At 37.6% G+C, this 26,006-nt stretch overlaps 1 protein-coding gene and 1 pseudogene across 2 annotated transcripts; both read left to right on the top strand.

The window, feature by feature from the left end:
* LOC122145497 overlaps positions 1-26,006 on the top strand; it is a 643,912-nt pseudogene that overhangs the window by 82,349 nt on the left and 535,557 nt on the right.
* Positions 12,369-25,207, top strand: LOC109067517. 2 transcript variants are annotated; one of them, XM_042759291.1, is made up of 8 exons: positions 12,369-12,400; positions 14,630-14,690; positions 15,278-15,295; positions 18,149-18,342; positions 20,817-20,971; positions 21,234-21,667; positions 21,777-21,982; positions 23,774-25,207. In XM_042759291.1, the coding sequence occupies exons 2-8, from the start codon at positions 14,675-14,677 to the stop codon at positions 23,969-23,971; spliced, it is 1,221 nt and encodes a 406-aa protein (XP_042615225.1). In that variant the 5' UTR covers positions 12,369-12,400; positions 14,630-14,674; the 3' UTR covers positions 23,972-25,207. The 2 variants fall into 2 exon arrangements, with proteins under 2 accessions (XP_042615225.1, XP_042615226.1); XM_042759292.1 differs by lacking the exon at positions 15,278-15,295.

Below are 26,006 nucleotides of genomic sequence, written 5' to 3'. Positions count from 1 at the left end.
CATTTCCATTATTTAGACCTAACTAAAAGAAGAACCGAATGAATTAAGTCAAGTTTTATTGTCAGTTTGCTACATGTGTGGACATACAGTGGAACAGAGGACCATGGTGCTACATAAATAAACATAAATATAAACATACAATACTAGACAAAAGAACAATTTTTTAAACCTATACATAACTAAGTTACTGAAAGCGGTAATCAAACTATACATATACTATAAATGGTTACACTTTATTTTGATAGTCCACTTTAGACATTCTACCAACTATGAGTAACATTGTAACTACACGTCAACTACATATCAACTAATTCTCATTCATTTGCAACTACATGTCTACTAACTCTCAGAGTAGACTGTTAGGGTAGGTTTAGGGTTAGTGTTAGGGATAGGTTTAGGTTTAGTATAAGTTGACAATAAGTTTACAAAGAAAGTGTTAGAAGATATTAAGCAGACAGTCTCTACTAATACTCTACTAACTGCTAGCTGACATGTAGTTGCAAAGTTACTTACTGTTAGTAGAATGTCCAAAGTGGACTATCGAAATAAAGTGTTACCCTATAAATAGTTGACTATACACACACGTAACCTAAGACAGACTATACAAGTACTTTACATAATAACTGTGCATGATACTGTGCAAAAGAGGTGTTTAAAGTTAAGAAGCAAATAGTGCAATATGATTTGTGGTACATTCACAATTAAACATTTGTCAAGTCCTTAAGTTCTTGTAACATGAAGTGTTTCTAAGAAAGTGTCTGGTGCATTTAGAGAGAAAAAGAGCATGTTTCTACAGGTATTTTGTCCAGCCCACTCACCTGTTTGTAGCACACTCAGAGTTGCACAATGTTTTTGAGGTTTTCAACGGTTTACATGTGGAACATGTGGTGGGATGTGGTGGGATGGGATGGGATGGGAGGAGAGAGGATCTTGGTTTCAGTAGGTAGGGTTGTGGATGAGGTGATTGGAATTGAGGGCTCTCACAGCCTGTAGTGCCCCACAGGGCTGGTAGTGCTCGAGGTATTGTGGCCGACACGGACTGACTGAGATTTTCCAGTTAGAAAGTCCAGGATCCAATTACAGAGGGAGTTATTAAGGCCCAGCAGGTTTAGTTTGTTGATGAGTTGTTGTGTGATTATTGTGTTGAATGCTGGCTTCTGGTTTGCACGTGTGATGATGGTCTTGGTGACTGTCACATCATCAATGCACTTTTTTGATATAAGCACTCACAGTTTCAGTGTACTCCTGCAGTTCTGTGTGGTTGTTGTAGGTGCCTGCCTCTTTAAACATGTTCTAGTCTGTGTCAGGGCCGTGCACAGACCTTTCGAGGGGCATGTACTGAAACTGAAGAAAGGGCAACCCCCCAAATTAAATGACACAAAATAATAGTCTCAAAAGCTTTAGATTTATTTCCTATTAATAACAATCATCATAATAATAATATAGATAATATAAATATACAGGGTTTCAGGGCTTCTTTAAACCTAATTACAACAGAAATCTTCTGTGAGCCATGTGCTTGAAGATGTTTTATGACTTCACTGTGATCCACTGGGATGTCCCTCTACACATAAAGTTCAATAAAAATATGTTTGAAGAATTTTTTAGTGGCTTTACTGGAGCATTGTGCAAGGAAAATGTCCAGAATGGAGGGGAGAGGGATCCATTGTGCTTTATAAATAAAATAAACAAACAAGCCGATGATCTTTGCAGCTGTGTTCACTGTCTGTTGTAGGCAGCTGGTCAGCACACTCTCAATGGTTCCCTTATAGAATGTGGTGAGGATGGGTGGAGGGAGACTTGCTCTTTTAAGTTGGCGCAGGAAGTGAAGCCGCTGTTGCGCCTTCTTGGAGAGTGATGTAGTGTTGGTGATCCAGGTGAGGTCTTGTGTTATGTGCACTCCCAGGAATTTAGTGCTGCTGACTCTCTCCACAGTCAAGCTGTCAATGGTCAGTGGGGGTTGGTCAACAGAGTTTCTCCTGAAGTCCATCACAACCTCTTTTGTCTTACTCACATTGAGGGACAGGCTTTCTGCATTACACCATTCAACCAGTTGTGACACTTCCTCTCTGTAGGGTGTTTCATCATTGTTGCTGAAGAGACCTACCACAGTTGTGTCATCAGCAAACTTGATGATGTGGTTGGAGTTGAACCTGGCAGTGCAGTCGTGGGTCAGCAGCGTGAATAGCCCTATGATCCAAACAATGTATTTAAAAAAAATAGCAAGCACTAAATTTTAGCTTGTATGATTTCTGTGCTAAATTACCTGCACATTCCTTCAAGTTGAATGTTGACTCCATTGATAAGCATCATATTAGCTTACACCCACGTTGGTTCCGTTTCCATTAGGCTAAATTAATTTTGATTGAAATTTGAATGATTTTATGTAGAAAACGTACTCCGTTACTAACGTAACCTCGGTTCCCTGAGATACGGGAACGAGTACTGCATCTGGTTAAAGACGCTATGGGAAAAACTCTTTTTTTTTTTTTTTTCCTGAACTGAAACCTTATTCAATTACGCAGTGAAACTGCATGGCCATCAGTTCGTGGAATGGATAGAAATGAACCAATGGCTCGGCAGCGGTGCTGCACGAACCTATGGCTCCGAAGCCCGCCAAAGCCCACCAGAATGGGCGGTGCCTCTGGCTATATAAGCGGCCGCTTATAACTTATGGTGCTTTAACCACAAGTTATCAAGCGAATGCATCAAAGCACATTTTCACAAATAGCCATCAGCTTTACCTTGCTGATATGTTACATTTGATGGCTGCGGTCTGTGGAAAAATGAAAGAAAAACACTGTAGTAAAAATAATTCATATTCCCAGAAGCAAATTTAGTACTTATGAAGTTGTCACTTTCAAGCCTATGAGCCTGTGCTTATATTTACACTGAGCTTTGCAGTATTACACCATATTTTAGATTTGAAACATTTACAGGTGTGCAGTATTATTAATATAATATGAATCATGTGTTATATTACCTTAAAGAAATGGTGGTTTACTTTCCATTGGAGCATTACAAGTTGAAGCCTGTTTCAGTAGGTATTTACTGTATATGCTAAATGTCAATATTCTTACATTATTTAACATTTGTCACAAATACATTTTTAATGCATATTTAAAAAATTTCTTTAATAAAACAGCATGGATTTTTGTTATGCACATACTTTGTCATTCGCTACCTGTCCTTTATTTTGACAGAGAATTACGTTGGATAAAATATCTGTCCACGAATTAAGAAATTTTTGCGTATTTTGATGAACTCTTTCCTTTATTTTAGTCAAACGTGAGGCACTGTATGATTTCATTTCCATTATTTAGACCTAACTAAAAGAAGAACCGAATGAATTAAGTCAAGTTTTATTGTCAGTTTGCTACATGTGTGGACATACAGTGGAACAGAGGACCATGGTGCTACATAAATAAACATAAATATAAACATACAATACTAGACATAAGAACAATTTTTAAACCTATACATAACTAACTTACTGAAAGCGGTAATCAAACTATACATATACTATAAATGGTTACACTTTATTTTGATAGTCCACTTTAGACATTCTACCAACTATGAGTAACATTGTAACTACACGTCAACTACATATCAACTAATTCTCATTCATTTGCAACTACATGTCTACTAACTCTCAGAGTAGACTGTTAGGGTAGGTTTAGTGTTAGTGTTAGGGGTAGGTTTAGGGTTAGTATAAGTTGACAATAAGTTTACAAAGAAAGTGTTAGAAGATATTAAGCAGACAGTCTACTAATACTCTACTAACTGCTAGCTGACATGTAGTTGCAAAGTTACTTACTGTTAGTAGAATGTCTAAAGTGGACTATCGAAATAAAGTGTTACCCTATAAATAGTTGACTATACACACACGTAACCTAAGACAGACTATACAAGTACTTTACGATAGGAGGAGAGAGGATCTTGGTTTCAGTAGGTAGGGTTGTGGATGCAGGTGATTGGCAATTGAGGGCTCTCACACGCCTGTAGTGCCCCACAGGGCTGGTAGGGCTCGAGGTATTGTGGCCCGACACGGACTGACTGACGATTTTTCCAGTTAGAAAGTCCAGGAATCCAATTACAGAGGGACGTATTTAAGGCCCCAGCAGGTTAGTTTGTTGATGAGTTGTTGTGTGTGATTATTGCTGTTGGCAATGCTGGCTTCTGGTTTGCAACGTAGTGAATGATTTGTCTTGCCGTGCACTGTCACATCATCAATGCAGATTTTGAGTTAAAGCCCCACCAGTTTCAGGTGTACTCCTGCGAAGTCTGTGGTGCGTCGTTTGTAGGTGACCTGCCTCTTTAAAACATGTTCTCAGTCTGTGTCAGGTTGCCGTGCACCATGACCTTTTCGAGGGGATGGTAACTGCAACACTGAAGATAAGCGGCAACCCCCCCAATTCAATGACACCAAAAGAAGATAGTCTCAAAAGCTTAGCTTAGATTTATTTCCTATTAATAACAATCATATAATAATATAGCTAATATAGCATATACCGGTTTCAAGGCTTTCTTTAACCTAATTACAAACCCGAAATCTTCTCGTGAGCCATGGTGACTTGAAGATGTTTATGATCTTCACTGTGATCCCACTGGGATAGATCCCTCTCCACAGACCGTTCACCTCCAATATATGTGATGAGATAGGTAGAGTATTATCGTGCAACGAATTTTTCTAGTGGCTTACTGAGCGCGCTTGCTGCAAGGCCCTAGAGTCCCCGCATGGAAGGTGAGCGGCGCCGGCTCCCATTGTGGCTTTTCAATAAATACAATCAACAACCAAGCGATGATCCTTTGCCAGCTTGTGTCCACTGTCTAGTGATGTAGAGCAGCTGGTCAGCCACTCTCCATGGTTCGCACTTATCGAATGCCTGTGTGGGATGGATCTTTTGGGTTCGGTGTAGAACGGAGAGGAGACAGCACATTAGCGACTAGTGTATTCAGAGCACAGTCGGGAGGCAGACGGGCCGCCTCTGTTGCGACCTTCTTTGGAGAGTGGGGATGGTATGTTGCCTGTGAATCCAGGTGAGGTGAGGCGACTTGTGTTATGTGCACATCCCAGGAAGTTTAGTGTGCTGTCTGACGCTTGTCCACAGTCAAGCCTGTCCCCAGACCATACCAACAGAGTCATGGCGTGCGGAGGTTGGTCCAACATAGTTTCTCCTGACAGCTCTCCCATCACAACTCTTTTTGTCCTATACTCACATTGAGGGACAGGCTGTCTGCCATTACACCATTCAACCAGTTGCTGCCACTTCCTCGCTGATAGGGTTAAGGAGGAGGGGTCACACATAGTTGCAGACGCACTGAAGGATAGCCTACCCCAGTTTGTGTCTATGTCAGCAAACTTGTGATCGTGGTTGCAGAGTTGATAACCGGGCAGTGCAGTGTACGTGGCAGTCGCTAGCGCTGATGAGGCTGAATAGCCCTATGATCCACACAATGTATTTAAAAACTAGCATAGCAGCACTAAATTATTAGCTTGTATGATTTCTGTCGCTAATTACCTGCCACATGACCTGCAAGTTGAATGTATTGATTCCATTGAGTAACCATACATATTAGCTTACACTCACCCCGTTTGCTTCCGTTTTCCATATTAAGGCTAAATTAATTTGAATGGAAATTTACGACATATATGATTGATGTAGAACACGTACTCCGTTACTAACGTAACATCTCGGTTCCCTGAGATACGGAGAACGAGTACTCGCTTACTGTGTTCAGACGCGTGTGGAAAAACTCTTTTGTTGTTTTTTTCTCCTGAACGTGACAACCCTTAGTTCAATTACGCACTGTGAAACGCAGTGGCCATCAGTTCGTGGAATGGGATGGTAGAAATGGCAACCAAGACTGGCTACGTGCAGACCGACGAGTGTGCTGACCACGAACCTGGGCCCCTCCGAAGCCCGCAAAGCCCACCAGAATGGTGCGGCTGTCCGTCTGCTATCATAAGCGCCGACGCCCGCTTATAAACTATATGGTGCTTTAAACCACAATTTAGTCAACGCGATATGCAATCATGACAGCACATTTTCACCAAATAAGCCTATCAGCGCTTACACTTGCTGATAGGTTACATTTGCATGGCCTGCGGTCTTGTGGAAACAATGAAAGACAAACACACCTTGTATTAAATAAAATAATCATAGTTCTGTATGCACGCCAAATTTAGTTACTTAATGAAGTTGTCACTATTCAGACCTAATGAGCCTTGTGCTATATAGTTACCACTTAAGTTTGCAGTCTTACAACACCATATTTTTAGATTTGAAAACATTTACAGGTGTTGCAGTGATTTTAATATAATTATGAATCCTGTCGCCTTATTATGACCTCTTAAGATAGAAAGTGGGTGGTTCTACTTTCCATTTGGAGCATTCTACACAGTTGAAGCCTTGTTTGCAGTAGGTATTTACTGGTTATATGCCTAAATGTCAATAATTCTTACCTTATTTAACATTGTGTCAACAAATACATTTTGTAATGCCCTATTTAAAAATTTCTTTAACTAACAGCATTGTATTTTTGTCATGCACATACTTTGATCGTTCGCTACCTGATGTCCTTCTCCTTTCTTTGGACAGAGAATTAACGTTGGAGAAGCAATATACTAGATCTACGAATCAAGAAATTGTTTGCGGTAGAATTTGAGTGAACTCTTTACCTTTATTTTTAAGTCCACACGTGAAGGCACTGCTTAGGATTGCATTTCCATTATTTAGTATCCATTAATCTAAATAAGAACTTTCCTTTTGGTTAGGGTGCAAATACTAGCAGAACCTAAATTAGCAATTAAGTACAATTTTATTGTCCATTTGACTACATGTATATTGGACATCACCGTGGCAACAGAGGACATGGCTGCTACATAATGATAAACATAACTATAAACATACAATACTAAGACATAGGAACAATTTTTTAGAACCTATACATACATAAAGTTACATGAAAGCGCGTAATCAACATCTATGCTATACTATAAGATGGTTCACACTTTAATTTTGATAGTCCCACTTTAGGACCATATCTACCACTATCTATGAGTACCATTGTAACTTATGACACGTCAACTACATATCAACTAATTCTCATTCCTTTGCGAACTACACATGCTCTACTAACTCTCCGAGTAGACTGTTTAGTGTTTAGTGTTAGTGTTAGGTGTAGGTTTAGGTTAGTAGATATGAATAGTTTTACAAAGAAGTTGTTAAGAAAAAAAAAAAAGGGAAAAGCTGTTAGAAAATATTATAGCAGACAGTCTACTAAATACTCTACTACAACGCCTAGCTGACAGGTAGTTGCAAAGTTACTTACTGGTTAGTAGAATGTGCTAAAGTGCTAAACTATCGGACTATCGAAATAACGTGTTACCCTTATTAAAGATTGGACTATACACACACGTAACCTAAGCCAGACTATACAAGTTACTTTACGCTAATAACGATGTTCATGATACGTGTGCCACAACAGAGGTGTTTAGAAAGTAAGATACCTGGTGGCTGTGTACGGATTCTCAGAAAGCCACACATGGTGATAGACAGCATTCATGAGCAGAAGTCCCAGTACACATTCTTCAATTAAACCCAAGTGTTGTTCGAGACGATTCATAAGACTCCCGTCACTCTCGAAATGTGCTTCTATTCATAATGATATAGTTTCATTCTCAAAGTTAAAAATTAATATATCATGCGTAAGGATCTGGCTCATAGTCTATAATTAACAGGTTTCATGTTTATATTCAAATGTGTTTTGGTATGCCTTTATAGGATATATTTCATAGTACTAATTTCACGTAATTGCTAATCTGCGTAGTCAGCTGAGTCTGTTTTAGCCCATATGAATTTGAACCATGTTTGTTTGTTCTTTTAATAATCATTGTTCTTTCTTAGCATTATCAGTATGATAACCTTTGAATCTAAAGAGAGAGATGAAGTACCAAAATCGCAGGACTTGACTCGACTTTTTTTAAAGGTTAGGGTGGGTATTAGTGATAGCCAGATTGACGACTTATGTCTAGAACAAACTGTATATGTAAGATAGAACGCCTGCAAAATAGGAATGGCGGTCTTGACTTCCTGAGACTTCTGACGTTCGCGCTATCCTTTTACACACGCTCACTTCCTCTTCTTGTGGCTTCACTGAACAATTCTTAGACTCATAACTTCAGAACTCCTTCCAGGTTTATTATTACAAATTCAAGGATACCTAAGAAAATTCAGATAACTGTGTATATTTTGATACTCAATAGTTAACTACTTAAGACTTTGGTACTTGATCATTGTTGCAACAATAAACTGGTTTATGTTTTACTTACAATTTTATTAATTGTTTTTGAATTATACTGCCAGTTGCGTTTCCCATCCATCATAATGGATGGAATTGTGATTAAAGGCCGGAAAATCGTCACTAACATTGCCGCCCAGTACATTTTCTATATTTGAGGTTGTTAGTTATTATCCATAACTTTATTTCCAAGTTATGATTTGTGGTTTCTGCTGTTCTTCTAATCTTTTTAAATAAATTTACATTATTATTACCTTGACCGCTAATGGTTAAATTTTGCATCAAGAAGCAAATAGTGCATTATTTGTGTACATTCACATTAAACATTTGTCATCCCCCTTTACAGTTCTTGACATGAAGTGGGTTTCTAAGAAAGTGTCTGGTGCCTTTAGAGAGAAAAAGAGCGTGTTTCTACAGGTATTTTGTCCAGACCCACTCCCCTGTTGTAGCCCACTCCATATTTGCACAGTGTGTTTGGTGTTTTCAACGGTTTACATGTGGAACTATTTGGTGGGATTGTGGGGTGGGATGGATGGGATGGGGATCGATGATCTTTGGCTTCCGTAGGTAGGAGTTGTGTATGAGGTGCTTGGAATTGGATGCCTCTCACCGCCTGTAGTGCGCCCCACAGGGCTGGTCGTGCTCGATGTATGTGTGCCGACACGGACTGACTGGAGATTTTTCCCAGTTAGAAAAGTCCAGGATCCAATTACAAGGGACGTTATTACGGACCCAGCAGTTTAGTTTGTTATGATTTGTTGTGTGATTATTGGTGTTGAAATGCTGGCTTCTGGTTTGCACGTGTGATGATGGTCATTGAGGACTGTCACATCCTCACTGCACTTTTTTTGTATTTAAGCACTCACAGTTTGCAGTTTAAGCTCACCTGACAGTTCTTTGTGGTTGTTGTAGGTGCATGCCTCTTTAAACATTTCTCAGGTCTGTGTCAGGGCCCGTGCAGCAGACCTTTCGAGGGGCATGTACTGAAACTGAAGAGAAAGGGCAACCCCCCAAATGAAATGACACAACATAATAGTCTCACAAGCTTTAGGGATTTATTTCCTATTAAGACAATCATAATATAATATAGATAATTATATATCCAGTGTTCAGGGCTTCTTTAAAAACCTAATTTACAACAGACATCTTCTGGAGCCATGTGCTTGAAGATGTTTATTACTTCAACTGTGAGCCACTGGGATGTCCCTCTACCTAAAGTTTCAATAAAAATATGTTTTTGAAGAATTTTTTATGTTTTTTTAGCTATTCGTCAATATCTGCTAATTGTTAATTATTTTGGTTAAAAACTGTTTAAATGTGTTGTCCCTTGAGAGAGGGGAAGGAAAAGCAATGAGTCAGTATTGGGTTGCATCTTTTGCAATATATTTAATATATTATGTCTAACACAAATTCCAGTCAAAAAATGAGGAGAATTATAAAGAAACTATAGCCATGCCGTTAACAATAGCATTATCCAACCATGTCTTTGCATACCTGACAAACTTGAATACTGTGGAGGACATGGGATGTTGGTCTCTTGAAGGTCTCTTAGTAAGTAAGTAAGTAAGTAAACTTTATTTATGTAGCACCTATCACAGATAAAAATCACAAAGTGCTTTACATATAGCAAATTAACAAACTTAAAAATAAGAAAATCATACAAAACATAAACATAATAGCGCAGTCAACTAAAAGCTTGACTGAATAGAAGTCTCTTTAGCTGTTTTTTTTAAAAGAAGCAACAGAATCGCCCACCCACATACAGCAAGACAGTGGCAAGGCATTCCACAGTTTGGGAGCGCACTGCTTGAAAGGAGCGGTCTCCCCCCGATTTTGAAGGACGGGTTTTAGGGACAATCAGGAGATTTTGACCTGAGAACGAAGAGTACGGAAAGAAGAATAAGGGTAAGCATGTCTGCGATATATTGGGGGTCTGTCCATGTAATGCTCTAAAGGTTAAAACTAAAATTTAATAATTAATTCTAAAGTGGTGTGTGCCCTTCTGTTGGTTCCTGTTAAAGCCTGGCTGCTGCATTTTGCACCAATTAAAGATGGTTCAGAGAAACATTGTTAAACAAGTAAAAAAAGAATTACAGTAATCTAACCTTGAAGAAATAAAAGTATGAATGATCACTCTCCATGGTAGCTTTGGCAAATATTTTCTCAATTTCTCTTATTCACTACATTTTTCCTAATTAAGCCAGCAGTGAAAAAATAGTCAAATATTGTGAAAACTACAGTTACAGTGAAAAGTTTGAATTGTGCCAGAGCTCTCCCCTCCTAATACTATATATATATATATTTCTGCACCGTCAAATATAAAGATTCCACAGTGATCTGATGGTTTTTTTTATTTTTTACAGTTTTCATTACTGTAGCAAAAACATGTTTTACGGCGCTTATACTTTGAGAAGACGACGAAAAAAAAACAGCTAGCTAGCTAATATGTGCATATTAACAGCGTAAACATGAATTAACCACGTGACCATACAATTTATTAAATGTTAAAAAATAAGTGTAGCTTTAATAATCAATCATAAAATCAAAGACAGAACAACACATTCTATATCTTACAAAATTACATATTTAGTTGTATTAGGTTTTTTGTTAAATCAAAAACCACCCTATTAGAATATAGTTACCTAGGGTGAGTAGGAGCATCAATGCAGTTTCGGGGGTTTTTGACCAGCGATTTGTGCAAATGGTGCATTTCGAACCATCATTAAAACACGTCTTCATCACAGGTTACAAAGTTTGTTTGTAGCTATATGGGCGCTCCGTTTTACCTGTTTGTAAAATACGTTTTGGCCAAATCTCATTTTATTACAGATGAATTGCTAGGCTGCTGTCTGTATGCACCGGCTATTTAAGTGTAGGCTAATTGGCTATGACTAGATGGCAAATGCTAGCCCTCTCTCTCTGGTCCCACCTGTCTCGGACCTCAAATATGAGCCTTATAGACATAAGTTTTTCTTGCGTAATAAAAAACGCTGTAATTTATTTCAAACAACAAGATCTTTAACGTTGGCAAGACTTCGTTCAAAACTGCTTTGGCAGGCAGGGTTTGCCCAGGTTTTTCACAACAAAACCTGCCCAATCGTGTTTCGAGGGGGGTTCCCCATTAAAAATTGCATTCCAGGTGGTAAATATACACGTTTTTTTGGCGAGGCTCCACTGGTAAATTTGTATTCCAGGGATAAATATCACGTTGTTGAGGTCGCTTCGGACCCGTGGGACTTGGCAACACTGCTGCTGTTGGACTTCAGTTCATTCAGGCGAGATAGTGAGGGGGTGGAGTTATATGGTTTTACTGTCAGCGTTTGAGCGGATCCAACAAGATTTTAGTCACAAGCTCTGTTTAATGTTCATTGGCTAATATATGTATAACAGACAGAGTTAAGGGGTGATAATAGCATTGATTTATTGAGAGAGAGAAAAAAGACAAGAACCCCCTCCTGCCTGCTGACCCCTACCTGTGCACGTGCCTGGTCTGTGCACTGAAACAGTCCTGCAGTGTCAAAATAGTGAGAAAATCACCATTAAAGTTGTTCAAATGAATCCTTAGCATGCATATTACTAAAGTTTTTATATATTTACGATAGGAAATTTACAAAGTGTCTTCATGGAACATGATCTTTACTTCATATCCAAATGATTTGGTGATGTAAAAAGTTGATAATTTTTAATCCATACAGTGGTATATTTTGGTATTGATACAAATATACCTGTGCTACTTATGACTGCTTTTGTGCTGCAGGGTCACATATACAGTACTGTGCAGAAGTCTCACAGGCATCTTTTGCTGTAATGTGTCAGTGGGAAATAATGCATTTTTAATATTATAAAACACGTAAGTCATATTCATAAAAACTTATTTTTTTTAGGATTTTAAATGCCTTTTTATATCACCAAGGAAGTAAAAACACGAGAATTAGTAGAAAATGATTAGGAGGACTTCCGGCGCGCTATGCAAATTTAAGGCGGGCGGAACTATAGCCCCAGCAGGGCCCTGCCCTATAGCAGCACTACCTGTATATTAGGCTGGTGTAGTTTGGTTTTGGAGGACAGCTGGAAAAGAACACTGAAAACACCATAGGTGAGTACAACCTCTATTAGTACACTGTAGTCCAAATCGATGTATTTTTATTATTAAAACTGTATCAATCACTGCTGCATGTGCATTACATGGGTTAGTTTTAACATGCCTAGGTTTAAAATATTTCACACACGTGCTAGCATAACACATTTACGGCATTTACTAGTTACCATATCAACATTATATAGAGAAAAAAGTGCAACCAAAACTTAAAAATATTTTTGAAGATTTGCTAAATATTTATTTTGCCATAGTAAAAGTACATTTCTGTACTCAACTCAAATTTTAGTGCTAACTTTAAATGAGACAAATCTGGTTATTTATCATTTTAGATAGTTCTTTAATGCCAGTTGTGAACTAGCAGAAGACACTAACCAGTTTTAAATTCCAGTTGTGCAGATGGGGAATGTTGTAACTTCGTTACAATGTGCCCCGCTACTATTAAACTATGTTATTCTATGACATTTTTACAGTATCATGACACTATTACTTTGAGTTTTTAATGAGAGCCACGAGAAAAACAGGTGAATAAAGACGATCAATGTTTTAATGTAAAGCATTTGGGCTCCTTTGTGTGTCCGGTGTGAGAGCTGTGTGTGGAGGGAGGGGAGGTATGTCTGTGTTTTCTTCATATCATTTGCCCACATTGTTTTTGAACTATACTGTATAGCTGTGTGTTGCGATCAGGGCCGTCTCAAGCATGGTTAGAACGTGTTCGTTGTCAGACTCTAAAATTAGATTATTTTTAGTTCTTAAAAAAATGCCATTATTTTATTTGAAAGGTAATAATTTTACTTATTGACATAATATTTTAGTTTGTCTTGGTGTATATATATTTTTTCATTAGATCAGATAACTTTTAAAACTGTAAATTAATTGGTCATGTTACAACGTTACAATGTACCCCACCTGCGGGGCATGTTGTCACATTTCACTTCCATTTTTTGAGTTAAATAAAGAAAAACATTTACAGTGAAACAAAGTGACATATTTGTACTAGACAAGTGTGAAATTAATGCGGGATAAAAATTATGATACTCTTATATTTATACCCACACGTGGATTTACACAAACTGAGAACGTCCAAGTGTTAGGTCATGGCTCCGCGCTCTCCTACTCTGAAAAAAGAAGAATTTTATTGCTTTCCAATTTACTTAATTTAAACAAAAATATTCCAACCCAATTTTTAAAAACATTTGTCACAACATCATTTTTATGTTCACCCATGTACACTTACTGTCACAAAAACTCATAACGCTAAGGCACCCGAAAATATAATGAAAATAAAAAGCCTTTATTCTCACATGGCTTTACAGTTAAAACCAATCACAAGTACACAAGCGCTTTGTGGCTATCAAGCCTTCATTAGGTGGTCACCCTACATAAAGACTTTCTATTTTTCATTATATTTTCAAGTGCCTTGGCATTCTTAATTTTTTTGATTAATTACAAAAAATCCTGAATCCCAAAGAGCACTGATTTATGGAATTTATACCCCAGTAGCATTTCTTGCATATTTTGATGTATGTAACTTAATCCATTCAAGTTGGGATACATGAATAATTCCCCAGCATGCATTGGCATTAAACCTGCATTTTGAGAGTAATTTTCCTCAGTTAATTGTTGTTTCATGTATCTTTCAGTAAAGAGAAAGACTTGATAGTGTTTTAATGTTACTGTACGCTTAGTAGAGTTTTATTTACCATAGAGTCAAAGCAGGAAGAGTTTTGGTTTTTACCATTGTTCAGAAGCAGGAGCGCCGCTAGGTATTCGTTTGGCCCCCTGTCTAAATTTTAGCCTGAGCCACGATCGCGTTCCCTTACAGCGCCCCTTTTCAGAGTAGTGCGTTTGCTTTGGTTGTGTGCGGTAACTTTTTTAAACATTCTGTTGAGCTCTGATAATATAACAATTTTGTGTAAAATATAAATGAAAGTCAGATTAACTAAAAATATAAGTGGATTACACGTAAAAAAAAAATGTGAAAAAAAATTTTACGTGTAAAATTTAACTTTTACATGTAAAAGTCATGTTTATTTAACATGCTGAGTATGCTGAGTAAACATAACCAATGTACATTTTTTTTTCAGTGTACTAAAAAACATTATCGAGGATTACTGAAAATATAATACAAAATGAGGTGATTGTAAATTCACACCTTCGGTTACAAAACTTTTTTAGGCTTATATTCTGTTGATTCTTCTTACATCACATCTTTTCTCATTATTTTAGAGTCCTTACAGTTGGATGCTGCCAGTGAACGTTCATTAAGAAAACATGGCTAATACCACAGGTAAGACAACTTCCAATTTAAACACATTCATTTAGCCTGAAATAATAGTTCTGTGCAGAGGTGGACAGTACTCATGTGTTTTTACTCAATCAAAAATACATTTTCAAGTATCTGTAGTTTCTACTTTGGAAAAATTTTACTACATAAAATTTAGATAAAACCTATATTTCCCTTTACTCCACTACATCTCATAAATACATGTGGTATTTACATGGAAGACCCCAGGAAGGACACCCTCAAAATCAACAGAATATCTGTAAACTCAAAAATCATTATGATCTGCTCTACTGTTGAGGAGATGAGATCATTTTACCAATCACATCAAATGACATGAAAATATAGATTCTTTGTTTATGTAAAATGTGGTCTTTTGGTGTGAAACCTTGGCACATACCTTACAGCTGTGTTGGATTGGGTTGATAAACACATATAAGAAGACAGTGCTGCAGTGCATGCGGCTCATTTTAGAAACACTGATGGAAGTCCTCTTTTTTGGTAGTTATGTTAGCACATGAAATGTTCTATTTGTAGCTATAGCTGTTCATTTCACTGTTGATGCCACTCTGTATTTTCTCTTTTTATTGCAGAAACCTCTGGAGAGTTAGGTATGTTTATTCTGAAAGAAACCAAACACAATCATAAAAGTCATCGGTAACACTTTATAAATCATAATGTTTGCCTTATCATTACTTAATATCAAGGGCGTAAATTTAATCTAACAGTAGGGGGGGACAATAAACAAAATTTCTCAAGAGCAATTTTTTGTAAGGATAAATAAATATATGTACATAGCATGTGTACATGGCATGGAGACCATGTTTAACTCTTTCCACACCATTGACGAGTTATCTCATCTTTTTGAAGAAAACGCTTCCCCGCCAAAGACGAGTTTTTACGGCTTTTTGTGTTTTCACTGTTGTACACTCGAAGGGTGCTATTACACATCTTCTGGAGTACAAAACCTCCCAAACAAAAACACATGTGAACAGGATGGAGAAACGAGCGATCTCTTACGTTAAAATGAAAAATAATGTGATCATCAGCAATAGACAGCATATAAATGAAAACTGCATAATTTTACGGAGTAAAATGTTGATCCAGGAAGTGGTATATGTCTGTGCAAGCTTTGGAGGTGTTGATGGAAAACGATTTACTGGATTTTCTGCTTTGATATCCTCACTGAATATTATCCATATGTAGTTTTTTGTAAAAAAAAAAATGACTCACCCACCTCTCAAAACAAAACAATGCATTATTAAACCAACCTACATAATAAACAATTGATAAAAAAAAAAAATGCTTTAAGCTAGAATAAAACTGATTTTTTTTTTTTTTTTTAAAGTAGAGGCTCCGATCTTCTTTAATATACTGGGGGCCATCAAATTTTAGTGAAAATCATCAAAATCGCTGGCAACTTTTTTCAAAAGTGCTGGTGGGGAAAGAGTTAAATATCAGTTCGGTTCTTAGGCTCACCATGCGGTCATATTATAAATATTAAATTATTTTGCGTCCTGCACATAGTATTTTAGGTTTGGTGTGGGACTGAGGATGTCTCTTATTTAGATATTCAACCGCTGCAAGCCCACTGATCTGCCACTTAACATCATATTCAGCAAAAAATAAAAAATACAAAAATAAATAAAAATAATGAAAGCAAACAGGATGTGCTTTCTGCTGTCTCTGCCTGTGAACTTGAGCGCAAAACTCTGTGTATATCTTTGCCTTACAGACATAAAAAAGATATCTATAGAGAGTGAAATGTCTACTTTCAAATGAACCAATTTAAATGGAAAGCAAATTATCTGATCATGTAATCCGTATGAAACATGCACACATGCACGTCCACAGTGAACGACTACTAGTTGACCAGAAAATCCCACCTAACATTAACGTTTTTAATTATACTTTTATATTGCAATAATTTCATATTCAATCTTCAAATTAATACAGAAACAACAAAGTATATTTTTAATATTTGTTTAATGCCATCTTTTTTTATGACTGAAGGAAAGTATCACTGATACCAACTGATGTATGGATTTTTTCCCTAATATTTAACCATTGACTATAGCTACTCAACATTACAGTATAATTGAGAACTATCAATTTAACATTTATAAGACTTTAAAAAAAATAACTTATAATTTAAGCGAACTTAAAACAATCTTCACATAAACCCATTATAATAAATGTCAGATAGCCTATAGCTACCTGTGCCCTTCAGCAAGAAAATATAGCCTAATTTATTAAAGTTTAATAAAAATAAAGCTTAAAACTACAGAAGTTATTGATTTCCTCTTTTTAATTTTGTTCTTTGATTGACAGACATCACAGCAGCTGGTTATTAGTTTATTTTGGCTGTTACTTTAAGAGCTTCCGCTGCTGAACTTGATGCGGATCTGACACTGCTGTAAATGTGACAAATAAATAATAAATACTTGCGTGCACAGTTTTAAGGCAGCTTTAATCGCCATCTTTTGAAACTTCATGAATTAACTGAAGACATAACTACAACGTTGCATACTCGTAGTTTAATTTGGGTTTGAATATGATACAGCGCTTTAATTACAGCCCGCACCGGCACATTTATGCATGCACTTCTTAGAGCATGTGCTACGAGTACAGTATAATGGCTGGCAGGACAGGAAGATTCATGTTTACTGACATATGGCCTGACAGCATCTCATCTAACCGCAGTTCACTGATGTTCTACTGAAGCTCCTTGTCACCCGTTCGGTTTCCACGCTCGTTTGACTTCTTATTATACCTACACCTATTATACTCATTTATGATTCACATTCATAATTTTAGGTGGGTTTTTTTTCTCATTTTTCTGATGTGTTCTTGTTTGTAGTGATATTTTTAGGGGGACAGCCCTCAGATAGGGGGTTCCTGGTCTTTGTTGGACGACGCTAATCACGGGGTGTGAAAAGTTTTGAGCTTGTCCACTTTCAACCACTTCCAGAGGTAGCTGAAAATGTATTCGACCGGATTGTGTTCATGGTGTAGACGCTCATGTGGTCGAATGTGTTTTAAACAGCCACAAAAGCCCGCCTACAGATATAATGCGTAAACATTATGGAAAGCACGCAAGCCAGACAGGATTACAACATTTTTAGCTAAGAGATAAAAGTTTGCGCTTGGTACGTTTATCCTTTCCAAAACAATGTTCTCTCACCATTCTGGATTTCTAACACACACTGCATAAATGAAAACCGCTGCTGTCAGTATGTTTTTCTGCCGTCTCCGGTCACGTTTATATGTAAATTGTATGTGCCCATTCATTTGCTCACCCATAAATTCTCCCCTCCAAGTAATTTTTTTTTTTTTGAGTGTACTGATTTAATTAAAACAAGTTCAAACCAGAATAGCCTTTTATTTGTACAGTATGCTTTTTCATCCATTAGCTTCTGAATGCCAATGGGTGTTAACCATCACAAATGTTTGAAATATTTCAGAGATTGTCGATGACAACGCTATAATGAAAGCAGATTTCATTCAGGAGCTTCTTCCGTCTGCGGAGCGAACAGCTCTCCTTTATCACCTGACTTTCCTGAGTCTGGGAGGATTCCCAAAGCTGGAGCGTCTGATCAGAGATCAAGCTACTGAAACACAACTGCTGTTCGGATCCTCTGAAGCCCTTCTGCTGAGGGTATGAGGCCTAATTCATCATAACCATCATATGTCAGCTATCAGCCCTCTGATTTAAATGTTTATTCAAAAAGAGTCTTTCCCCCTTTAACACTTGGATTATGTGGATGCTGTGATTAACTTTCAAAAGGCGCTCTCTGTCACTGTTTTTAATCATTTCTGTGCATGACTGTATAGTAGACCTAGTTAATGCCACATGCACTGTTATATGTTTTATACTGAACGTTACATTTTCAAATGAAAATGGCAACACAATCGTTTTATAAAGTATACGTTCATATGTGTAATGGCTAAAGTTACATTTTCGCTGGAGGAAACAGCTGTGGTGTGAACTCAACGAAAACTTGAGTGAATCATGATAATACATGATACATGATGATACAAACTGGATTAATGACAAAGAACTGCACAGATGCAGATATTATAACAATCTATTGATAAACACACAACTTGTCCTCTGTTTCTCGCTCTGTGCCGCTGCAGTCTGCGGATTGAAGAATGCACAGAAAGACAGGGAAAAGCCGATCTAAGTCTGCTGCCATTTTAATATGAAATTTAAAGGGGACTGAGGCGATCACGAATTTGTGTACAGTTCATGGAGCTAATCCCAAAATCTGAGTAGAAAGCCCCCCTAGTGACGCCCATGCTCTGGACTGAGTAGTAGTAGTATTGTCACTGGTCACAGGTACCGTGAAAGTAGCCATCAACCTGTCCATACACAACATACATACAATATGACAAGGGGGTAGACAGGACAGGAAGACAGGGAATTGAGGAAGAAATACAGCATAACATGAGGAAGGGGAGGAGAAAAAAATAACCCCAGACTATGCTCCTTTGGGAGTACAGTGTGAGAACAGGAAAAACACCTCAGCAACAAAAGCGCATAATCAATACAGCATAAACACACGACTTTGAAAAACAGGGGAGGGGAAGAGGGGTGTCGAGGTAATCCAGCGCAGGCAAGCAGCCATCCGGTCCTGCAGCCATTCTCGGCACTGGTCACAGACCCGCTTGTCAGACTGGCGGAACAAAGCGGCGAAGCCGAGGGATGTGGGGTGGGGGGGGGTGAATGCATATCTGTATATATGTGCGTATGTGTGTGTGTGTATGTATGAAAGAGTTTGTGTATTTGGAGAGCTGGCATTCAAATCTAGGTGCCTCAGTCCGCAGATTGTCATAACGATACACAGCAAGTTGCCATGGAGACAGCCTTGATCAGGTCCCAGACAGAGTCAACAATCAGCAGGTGTCTGTGGAAGTGGGGGGAAGAACGCAAGAGCGTCTCACTACAGTGCTCTTCTGGGTTAGTTGTTGTTCCCAACAGCGGCCTTGGCTGAGGCCAGTGCTGGTTGAGGGGAGCCGAAAGTAGATAAGATTGCGATTGTTTGGTCTTGGGGCGAGTAGCCGCATTCCAATTTACACGGTTACTCTCTTTGTCCAATCTGGTCCCAAATTGATCCATTTGCCTTTGCAAAGCTGTGAGCTTCTCCGTGATGGTATCCATATTGCGGTTAATAGTCTCAGTCTCAGTGCTGACCGCTCTGCCCACTGCTTCAATCATGACGGGCAGCCTTGTAAGGTTTTGGACAGCTGTTCCCGTTTTCTGAATTCTTCGATAACCCGGGGCAAAGCCTAATCCAGTCAGCAGAAGACCTGTTATCATGGTGCTGAATAGGTAGATATCTTCAATGTCCTCCAAGGAAAGAGCCGCCAGACACACGACCTGCCACCTCTCCCACGCGTCCATCGTGTAGCCAGCTGCGAACGTTCCTGCAGGGCAGTCAGGTTCCCCCGAACCCAAGCTTCTCATCGAGAAGATGGTGTCAGTTGCGTTGAGAGACCAGTTGATCAAATCCATGATTTTTCAGTTTGGAGAGCAGTGCAGAGAGAGTCTCTCAAGTATTAGACAGTAGACGAGACAAGAGAGCAAGCAGGGAAGGTAAGGGGGAGGAGAGGGAGAGAAAATGCGTACGCCAAACGAGAGGAGTCTTTCCAAAGATTCATCAAAATCAGCAAAGACTGGATTCACAGATATAGCTTGCTTCAGTCCATAACAGGAAGGAAAGTGCAGAGAAGGCAAAGCTAGAATACCATGGAACTGGGTGGAAAAAATTGAGAAGCAGTCTAAAAACAATGTGAGCCATGCATGAAGATAAAAATAATCTTAAACATGACAGCTCTGTATCACAAGACAACACAGCCACGGCACAGTTAACAGAAGAACTAAAGAGTACAGGAACACTGGACAATATTTGGACTCAAACTTGTCACAATGAGCTAGAACAGGAAGAGAAAACTAGAAAATAAGAAATGACCACAATTAGTCATGACAGCGTCACATAACTTCAGAAGTTACTATACTGTTATGATTCGCTGATGTTTTGAACTGTATACGGTTGTGTAGTAACTGTGAATTGTCATGACATATTAGTCTATCACATGATTAACTTGCTGATTGATGTTGTCTCGTAGTGTGTCGGCACGAGTTCCAACCTGGTCACCTCCCTGTTTCCAATGTTGAAAACAGCTGTGGTGAAGAACAAACCCGTTTTGGCGGTGAAGTACCTGATGAAAGCCAAAGAGTGGATCACTGACATCATAACACAAGTGGATGACATTGTGAAGAGGTGAAAATATTATCTTATATTATAATATCTTATAGCAACTATAATTCAAAGGGGAAACACATGGGTGATTTTATAATTGCAAGTAAATTTGATGTCCAAACTGTGATAAGGTTCCTCCGGTTTGAAAGTGCCTATTGAACTGTTGTATAGAATTACATTTGTCCTCAGTAAGAAAATTGTTCAGCGTCTTGTCTTGTTCAAATGAAATCCGGACCACATCACTGTATTCAATTATTTATTTGAAATACACTGTATTATTCAGGTATGATAAACACAACGAAAGTGTGAAAACATGCACCAGTGACGTGTTTCAAGAACAAGCAAAGACCAAAGAAAAAATTGAGAAAAAATCTGATGAGATGAAGGGTCTGAAGGATGCTCTGGCCAAGCTCGAAGTGGATCTGAAAATAGTAGTCAAAAAAACAAAGATGACTGAGAATCAAATTAAAAACAACACTGAGGAGCTAAACAGCTTCATCAGAAGATTTCAGGAAGAACATGGCCACTGGACTAAGAAGTTCCTTGACGCTTTTAGAGGCTATCCAGATGCTATGAAGGAGTCTACTGCCATTGATCTGGATAGAAAACTGAAACAACTCGACTCTGAGAAGAGCCTTCTGAAAAATGAAGAGTGGAACATCAAAACCGAGCAGCTTGATCTTCAGCTGAAGCTGGCCAACTGTAAAATACGGATGGGTGAGAGTCTCTCTATGATTTTATTGTTACAAACATACAGTAAATTCATCTGCATGTATGTTATGCTCTTGACATGTTCTTCACAATGATCTCTCATAAATCATTCCAGGTGAGATTCCCGACCCTGACAACCTGACGGAAGTCCAGAAACATCTTAATCAAATCCAACAAATTCTGGTTGATCTGAAAAAGTTTTGGGAGAAGGTGGATGCTATTCTGAGCACGCTGAAAGATAAAACCTTTGTTGGGGAGGAAATGGTGGACATGGAGGACATGAAGGATGAGTTTATAAGCTCCATTGAAGATGCAGCAAAGGTAAGTTAGACGTTGAGCAAATGTTCCTGATGTAATTTGATTATGCCTTTCATGAATTCTCTGAGTTCTCACTTTCATTTCCTATGTTGTTTTTTTGTTCATCCATAATATACTCTTGATTAATAGTGTACAGCTGATGCTATATTTTCCAGAATCCAAAGCAAAGAGTTTTGTAATCTCAAGCAAGATGCTAGTGTCTAATCGTTGAAAGTTATTACCATCTTAACTAGAATCAGATGAAGATGCCGTGTGACTTTACAGTATTATAACATTATCCACGTTTATGATTTTATTTACATGTTTATTTATCTTCTTTGCCATTTACTTGCATATGCAAATGAGCATATTTATATAACCTCAAGAATGAAAATCTACAATTCTGTAAATTAAATACAAGACAAACTGTAGGAAATGGTATTGTATTGGGTCAGATTAAAACCATCTGGTGACAACACAATCAAGTCAGATCAAATTATATTGTGGCAGTAATGCCCAGTGTATGGCTATAATGTCCTTTTTAGGCACTTGTTTTGTGTTACTTCTACATTTTATCACAAGTTACACACTTTAATATTCATTTAGACATTAGTACTACATTTTTTGACTAGTAGCCTAGTAAAAATATAGCTTTATTCTGGAAATCATATTCTGCAGTAATGCCACATTATGCCTAAGGCACATTATCCCACAAAGATTCTGCTTCATAAAAACTACAGTAAGCATCTACACACTTATCAGTTTAAAAAATTCTGAAATATGATGAGAGAAAAATAACATGAGTTCAAAAACGTGACAATAATGCCCAGTAGATGAGTTCTGTGCAGTAACTCCAGTCACCTGTTATTTTGTTGAATCTAGATATTATCACATTTAATAAATTTAGAACTGATTCAATTATTACACTATTTTTGTAACATACTCAGAATTAAAAAAATATATATATTAAGATGTTTCATTGTTCGTGTGTGATTTCAAAAGCATTTCATGTAAAATGTTTCTGTTGTTGCACTTCAATAATATATACGGATACAATATTACTGTCTCATATTTAGCCAATGAGGACATTCTCCCTGTTTGAGAGACAGACTGTCATTGACCAATCAGGGTGCCTCGTTGTTGTTTATACATGCAAACAAGGCTCATTTGGGTTTAAAAGAGACTCAATGCAACAAATTCATTTGGGAATTATTTTTATTTCATAATGTGAAGTACAGTTATATTTTATTGTGATTGCCTTCTCTTTCTTTACATGTAATCATTTTTATTACTCTAAGATAAACGTTCTGGGATTTATTAAGGTTTTACAGGCTAACTGTCCATTTTGGAGGCACCAGCATAGACATTTCTACTGCTTTTGAGTTATTTAATAAGAGAAACCATAGGTGAATTCCAGGCTAATTCTCAGTCTATCAGCTGTGGGACATCAGGCTCCTGCGCCAACTGAATAAACAGATACTAACAGGAGGGGTTATTTTCCATCGAAAAAATTCATAAAATTGAGGTTAAATCTTTGGAGACTTTGGATGACTTTAAACTTTTAAAGCCAAGAATGGTTGTAAAGATATCATTAAATGAACTAACCCTTTAAAAAATCATCATGAAAAAATGTAGGATTTTTTTTTTGTTTTTTAGATTTTTTTCCCCATGTATCATTGCAGTGTTTTTATTATTATTATTATTATTATTATTATTATCAGTGCAGCTCATTGAAACTAGTTCAGTTACGTCCATGTAAATAAAAAAAAATATATTAAACAAGATTAATAATGGCAACATGTCTTTATCTTTCAGTACTGGAAGAAATTTGGTGTGTGCTGTCAGAAAGCTCAAGGCGTCTTCAGTGTTCAGTCTAGAGATGCATATAAATTCCTGGAGATGAATCCGTCTTCGCTCTCTGAGGAGGAGAGGAAAAAGCAGTACTTGTCTATCACAGAGAAGCTGAATAAAATCAATCCAAACCCGCCAGCACTGAGTAACACCCAGATCTGATGCTTCCTGAATGCTCCTTACACAAATCAATGCATACAGCTTCTCTTGGCATTTTCGTAATGCTTTGTAATATCTAGTAAACTGCCTTTGAACATGTAAAACTACAGTTCCACATATACGTGTTCTTTAATAAGTTGATGTTAGGAATATCATTTAGATCAATTTATGGCTATCTCTTTCAAAATCGCTTTGCATTTTTATCATGCTATATACAGATCTTGCGGTCTGGTCACGTGATTAATATCTATGTCCCACAATAAAGACAAAAGACATGAAACATTTCATTGTAGCCAAATCCTTCAAAAAGCCATTTCTAATGCTTTGGTGTACAATATATCAGGGATCATTACAGTTATGTCTATACTGTTTGCTTGCTTAAAATAGGGTCTATCCCCAAACAAAAAGCCTTAGCGTATTTTATAACTTCTTTCACAAACTTAAGAAAGTGATCATTTATGCGAAAATCAGAGATGAAGAGTATAAATGTGATGTAATGACTTAAGTTTGCTTTATTGGAATTATGTTTGTTTTCTTGAGTTTCAGTTTGAATTTTTGAATTTGAATCTGTGAGGTTGACTGAGGGTCTGACTTATGTCAGAAATGCAATAACAGTGTTTATTCGTTTTTGCCCCGGCTTCCAGAGCACATATAATGTTAAGAGTGTAGTGAAAGTATAACCAGTAGTAATTAATTTTTTTTTCTGTTTTAGTGATCAATGAATGGTAAAAAGGGGGAAATTGTGGTGGAAAAATTCATTTACATTGCTTCTGCATGTCCATATATGCATGTGTTTTCTTAGAACTGCTGTGTGGACACAGTGAGAGATGGGTTTAGGGCCTAAGAGTAAGCTGTATGGGCAACAGGTGGTCCACGGAGCCGTGTTGGGTGCAGAAGGGAGACACCTGGGAGGAAACAGATGTCTGAGGATGACCTGAGTGGTCATTTGGGGCCATAGAAATGGGGGAAACAGATGCCTGAGGATGACCTGGGAGGTTAGCTAAGCCCTAAATATGGGGGGAACCAACCTTTAGAAGAATGATATAGTAGTGTGTTTATGAGTTTTCTTTGTTTTTCTATGGAAAAGTACAGCTGTTAAGAGTTTATAACCTTGACTGGGGAAAAGAGATATAAAGCGGAGGACTGCCCTCCCTTCCTTGTCACACTCTGCAGCGACTTGTGTTTCTGTATGACTGTCTGACCTTCTTTGCAAAGAATAAAAGCTTCTTTTAATTATAAGACTGAGAGTGAGCCTGTCTCTTATGCTGATGAGAGTTGATTTAAACACATATAAATACAAATATTAAAGAAAATATATTCCATTTGTTATCAACAACTTGAAGTGCATTAAACATAGTATTATGTAAAGGTTTCCCACACTGGGTTTGTGAAGGACCTGCAGGGGGTTTATGAGTTCAATAAAAACCTAATAATTTATTAAATCATAAAAATGCTAAATTAAAACAAATAATTTGAAAATGAATCAAAATAAAACAATTAAGTCTATAGTCCATTTTACGAAACGGTTTTGCAAAACATTTTTTTTTTCTGCAGGTGAACATCAGAGCAAAAGCAATCGAGCTGAAGAGTGAAGGGCACAATGTCCTTTTAAATGGCAATTTTCTTGAAAAAAGAATATGCATCTTTACTAATCAAACTGGAATCATCGAGCACACCGTGTGGGGACTGCAACATGATATTGGCTTCTGGTACAACTTGACTAGCGTTTCGTTCAGAACTTTCCAGGGTAAAAAAATCCTTTCTACAACAAAGGACACACAAGTTGCTGTCCACTAAAAATCTGTCTCCCAGATATGCCTCTTTCATGCACCAGAGTGATGTGACACACTTTACAAATCAAGAGTAATTTGTGTGCACACACCTTCCAGCTAAAACAAGAACTATTATAGCGGTCATAATTTAAGTGTAATGTGAGATGAATGATAAGTGTTAGATTTTAGAGTAGATCTGCTCATGTTGCATCAGATTCACACTTTGGACACCACTCTCTCGTGCGTACGACAGTTAGCGGAAGCTA

Source organism: Cyprinus carpio, chromosome A7 (genome assembly GCF_018340385.1).
Source record: "Cyprinus carpio isolate SPL01 chromosome A7, ASM1834038v1, whole genome shotgun sequence".
NCBI classification, from domain to species: Eukaryota; Metazoa; Chordata; class Actinopteri; order Cypriniformes; family Cyprinidae; genus Cyprinus; species Cyprinus carpio.
Note: the sequence above shows the minus strand (reverse complement) of the source record. Positions and strands in the feature narration are given on the sequence as shown.

Bases quoted from the DNA above. Each gene is read 5' to 3' on its own strand.
- LOC109067517 (XM_042759291.1), top strand. The intron at 20,972-21,233 runs GTGAAAATATTA...TGTATTATTCAG, and splicing joins GTGGATGACATTGTGAAGAG to GTATGATAAACACAACGAAA. The intron at 21,983-23,773 runs GTAAGTTAGACG...TTTATCTTTCAG, and splicing joins CCATTGAAGATGCAGCAAAG to TACTGGAAGAAATTTGGTGT.